Raw genomic sequence first — 5271 nt, forward strand, 5'->3', positions numbered from 1 at the left:
TTCTCTTTGGGAACTAACAAATAATTTAAAGGCATTCAGAGAACCTATCTCTCAAAAACTGCTTACTCAAGCAGGCAAAAAAGTAAGTTAATCTATAAAATATGTAACTAACACAGTTATCCAGTTTACTAAAATGTGTATAGACCCTTGCACCCAAATCAGAGAAAACATAAATTATTTGTAAGCACATAGGGAATAATGATAATAATCAATTATGTTGAAACTTAAACTGATCACAAATTCTAAAATTTTTATATTTTTCACACAGTGTACTATAATTAGCACTTAATAACTAAATATAGCTTTAAAATCCCCATACATTTAGAGACCAAGAAACAACTTCTAAAGAAACCATGAGTAAAGGAAATTATGAAATAATTAGAACCAAATGACAGTCACAGTGCTACATAATATAACTTCTGAGATGCTGCTAAAACTCCTCTTGGACAGAAGGACCTATAGCCATTGTAGGTACTTAGGTGCCAGACACTGTGCTGGGCACATCAGTGGGCAAGTGTGGCCCTTGCCCTCTTGGAGCTCACAGTCCAATGAGAAGACAGGTGGGAAACCATTAACTGCATAAATATGTAGTAAACTACAAATTGTGTTCAGTGATATGAAGAAAAGGCACAGGCTTCTTATGAAAGTCGAATACGGAGACCTTTAGAGTAGGAGTCTAGGAAGAGACATTGAAATTGTGTCCTTGATAGATTAGAATGGCTCAAATGGTAGAAACATTCCCAAATAACCAAAATCTTCATTTCCCATAACAGCTGGTAGGTAACATGCTTCTTACTCTGAGATTTCTCTAAATGCCTTGTCACAGAAGAAATAGAGCCGACGAGCCCCCGAGTACGCTCTAGGCATTGGTAGGAAAGGTGTGTAGCCTGGCTCAGTGGTGACCTACTTTCCCAGGGTCCGGAGGAGTACTGATTGTATTTGGGGGCTGAGACTGCAACCCTAGGATAGATTAAATGGCTCTAACTCTCTTCTTCTCTAACTTTCTTCTCTAACTCTCCTGGGTATCTTTCCAAACTTCAGCACTCTCTTGCCTTCAAAGCACGCCAGATTCCTCTTTCATCTACCAACAATGATTTCTCTCTCTTTCAGCCCTGAAAGCTTTTCTGTGTGTTTATCTTTGGATTATTTTGTTGACATCAACTCTTAATCCTTTCCTGATGCTCAAGACTCAGTATAAGGATTACTTTTCTGAATTTTATAATACTACATTGACACATTAGCATATCAAAGAACACAGTAAGATTGCTGGGTAAGAATTCCAACTTTCAAGTTGTATGACCAGGTAAAAATGCCTCCTACTGGTGGAAGCTACAAAGAGAGAGGTTTTAGCCTGAGAACTTCTAACTAGAAATGTCCAGTAATGGGATGGCTGGTGTGAATTCGTGCACTAGAATGTCTTTGTTCGGGGGGCTATTGCTTGATGTAAACACCCAATGTTCACTGTGTTACAGAGTACAGTTGCTGTATTGCAGAATGTTAAAAACCTCAACGTGTGTTCCCTAGGCGTCGGGCTGATGGTTTTTGGTTTGCTGTTGGGTGGCAAGGAGTTTAATGAGAGATTTAAAGAGAAATTGCCGGCACCCATTCCTTTAGAGTTCTTTGCGGTAAGTCAACTTTCAGCTATTTCTGTGAGGGATTTAGAAGTGGACGGGGAGGAGCAGGGAATTAGACCTTTTTTCTCTCAGTTCTGCCAAAAGAACATTAGAATTTGTCAAGGGGAACGTTTACAGATACACCAACACACACAAAAAAAGCATTAGAACATTGACATAGATGATTTATAATATATAGGTGACAACTACCCATAAATATTTTAATATGAATTATCTGTGAGTGATGAGATTAGAGAAGATTTTTTCTTCTTCAAAGTTTTTATTGTCTAATTGTCTTATAATGAACACATATAACTTTAATAACTTGAAAAAAATTAAGCTGTTTCAATTTTGAAAAAAGCAAAACACAAAGGTTCCAAACTATCTCGATTCCTGGCACTCCTAGGCCAAATGAAATACCTAACAGCTTCATTTATTAAGTAGCTGGATCCAAACAACTTAATACATATATATGTCTAACAACTTAGGAACTGTTTGTAAATATAATGCACATAAATTAAAATGAAATATATATTTATGTTCTTAAATAACCACTATTATAGTGGGCACTTCACAGCTCTTCAAACCTTGAAATCATATGGCCACTGCTCCCTTCGTTCCTGTTCACTTTGATTTTGCATGATACCTGCTTTTTACCACAGAAACAGCTGAACGCCCAGTTTTGCAAAGATATAATGTGATCGAAAGGAATGTAGTAAAAACTGTGAACTACCTCAAAATAGAAGTTTGCAGTGTCTGACAGATGTCACTGTGTTTCCCCTTGAAAGTTATATTCCACAGTGTCCTGGTGAGTTCCCCTTGGCACTCTGGGGCATCTTGGTTCACAATTTGGCAGCCATAAAGATAAGAAATAAAACCTATAGGTGTCTGATCCAAATTTAGCCAAAAGTTCCACAAGAACAGCTGGGTGGTATCATAGCTCTCAAGAAAGCCAATCTCTTTGATCCTTCTCCTTGCTTTGGTCTCCTTTGCATCCCAACAGGACTTGGTCTCTAGCAGTTTCAAAGCCTGTTCTCTCATTAGGACGGACAGAGTTCCTGTTTCCTCTAGGAGCACAAGGTTTTCAGTTCATTTGCATGGCAAGGGAGACAGGCAAGCTCTAATTATAAAGTAAAAGATCACCTTCCCTGACTGAGTTCCTAACTCTGACCATTTTCAAAGTTCCCTTTAAAGGTTTCTTCATGTTTCCCAGGGCAATGTTTTCCAGAATTCTATATTGCAATTACAGTAAATCAATGTTTTTTAACTTCTCCCCTGGGCTTTTTTTACTTTTAAGTTCTTCTTAGAGCAAGGGAAAGAGAAGCCATACTGGAAAATTTGAGACAGAGTCATTATCCCTCCCTTTAAACATAAAATTTTTTTATCATAAAAATGTATTTGACTTTTGCTTTCTATTTCATAACACATCTGGGTGTGTTGATAGGAAAACAGTGGTTTAAATTATTTACCGCTTCTGAAGTTGATGCTTCAGGCACTTGAGCCATATTTATCCTGTGAATTTAAATATTCTGGGCATTCCCCCAGTATGAGACACACAACAAATACAGTTAAGGGTGGCAAACATATGGTGACCAACAAAGAAGGGGCATTTCATCAAAGGGGCCAGAAGCACCCATAAGCTTGGTCTCTCAGGCTGCTGTGTCTCATAATAAGTTTACCTTATTGGTTCCTTGCTGCTGCCACCACCGGAAGGACTGGCTCCCCTTCCTGGCCAGCCCTAATTCCTTCTCTCCTAGATAACCCACCCAGAAAGTTCTATAGCAATAGTTCTTCAGAATAAAGAAAAATGCTATCTTGTTATTTTTCTCTTCTTGTAGCTCACTAAGATTGTACTTTACACACCAACTAAACCTATGCCCTGACAATCCAGGAAGATGTATGTACAGTGACACCTGTGTGTGATGGACATTTTCACTCTGATCCTGACCGAAATGGGAGGAGACAGCCCTAGGGCGCTCTGACCAGGCTTGGTGCAGCAGTCCTGGAAGAAGGGTCTGCAGGAGGGCTGTCGAATCCAAACATGCACTTTATGATGATACACTGCCATTGCACCACCCTCACAATACACATTTCAGTGACCTTTACTCATGCCACCTTGGCCAGAGACTCATTTTCCTGCCCCAGAGGCAAAGCCAGCACCTGAAAAGTTTTATGGCCTCTTCTGTTTGCAGTCAACTAGCCACACACCTCAGCGTAGAACAGACCAAAATAAAGAGAATTCCAAGCCTAGAGTCCATTTTAATTTTGCGGATAGAGTCGTTAGGAGAAGTTAGAATTGTTGGAAGCTAACTATAATTCTTCTTATAAAACTAAAAGTTAAAGTGAGAATAGGTTTGGCTTGGCTAACAAACTGAAACTCATTCTTGTGGCATTTTAATTTTCATCTATAAAAGTACGTTTTGATTTGTGTCTGTTTTAGGTGGTAATGGGAACTGGCATTTCAGCTGGGTTTAACTTGCATGAATCATACAATGTGGATGTTGTTGGAACACTTCCTTTGGGGTAAGAAAATAGTTTTAAGTAACAGCGTGACTTGAATAATCAATGGATCTATTGTTTCTAACTCCTGTGTTAGTATTCTTCCAATGAAAAATTCTCTTTTTTCTGCATATCAAATAGCTGAGGGTTAAGGGTTTTGTTGTTATTGTTGTTGTTGTTGTTTTAGCATGTGTGGGATTTTTTTGTGGTAAAACATAAAATTTACCATTTTAATCATTTTTAAGTGTATAGTTCAGTAGTGGTAAATATATTCACATTGTTGTGAAATGAATCTCCATAACTTTTTCATCCTGCAAATCTGAAACTCCATACCCATTCAATAATAACACTCCACTCTCCCTTCTCCCCAGCCCCTGGCGACCACCATTCTACTTTTTGTCTCTATGAGTTTAGCCACTACAGGTACCTCATATAAAGTGGAATCATACAGCATTTGTCTTTTTGTGACTGGCTTATTTTATGTAGCATAATGTCCTCAAATTTCATCCATGTTGTAGCATGTAACAGGATTTCCTTCTTTTTAAAGCTGAGTAAAATTCCACAGTTTGTATTTACCATATTTTGTGTATCCATTCATCCATCAGTGGACATTTCAGTTGCTTTTACCTCTTAGTTATTGGAACCAGTGTTGCTATGAACGTGAGTGCACAGATATCTCTTCGAGACCCTACTTTCAGTTATTTTGAATATGAAGTGAGATGACTGGATCATCTGATAGTTCTATTTTTAACTTTTTGAAGAACCTCTCTACTGTTTTCCATAGTGGTTGCACCATTTTATAATTCTACCAACAGTGGCATATAGTTTTTTTGTTTTATTTCCTGTTGTTTAGCCCTTATTGGTTTTTAAAATCTCTCCTTGAGTGACATAGGAATTAAGAACAAAAAGACCTAAATCTGACCTGCCACTTACTAGCTATGTGACCTTGGTCAAGGCACTTATCCTCTCAAAGCCTCAGTTTCCTCTCTTGCCAGGTAAGCATGGGAATTAATACAAATTTCAAGGGTTGTTATGAGCGTTACAGGAGATAATGCACGTAAAGCAGTGTAGCACCTGGCACACACAGTAAGTGTTCAAGACACGTTAATTAAAAGTTCTGTGTCTCATTATTTCAACGAGATTTCTAGTTTAAAATATA

General features: G+C 38.1%; 1 protein-coding gene across 5 annotated transcripts in view; it reads left to right on the plus strand.

The window, feature by feature from the left end:
• SLC26A5 (solute carrier family 26 member 5) overlaps positions 1-5271 on the plus strand; it is a 44984-nt gene that overhangs the window by 27077 nt on the left and 12636 nt on the right. For all 5 annotated transcript variants that reach the window (XR_896165.2, XR_896166.2, XR_002781580.1 and 2 more), the window contains exons 7-8: positions 1473-1625; positions 4054-4136. Coding sequence is in view for 2 of the 5 variants with exons in the window: in XM_011365195.2 (XP_011363497.1) it covers positions 1473-1625; positions 4054-4136 (236 nt within the window). In the remaining 3 variants the exon portion in view is untranslated. The remainder of the gene's footprint in view (positions 1-1472; positions 1626-4053; positions 4137-5271) is intronic.

This window comes from Pteropus vampyrus, unplaced genomic scaffold (assembly GCF_000151845.1).
Source record: "Pteropus vampyrus isolate Shadow unplaced genomic scaffold, Pvam_2.0 Scaffold107, whole genome shotgun sequence".
NCBI lineage: Eukaryota > Metazoa > Chordata > Mammalia > Chiroptera > Pteropodidae > Pteropus > Pteropus vampyrus.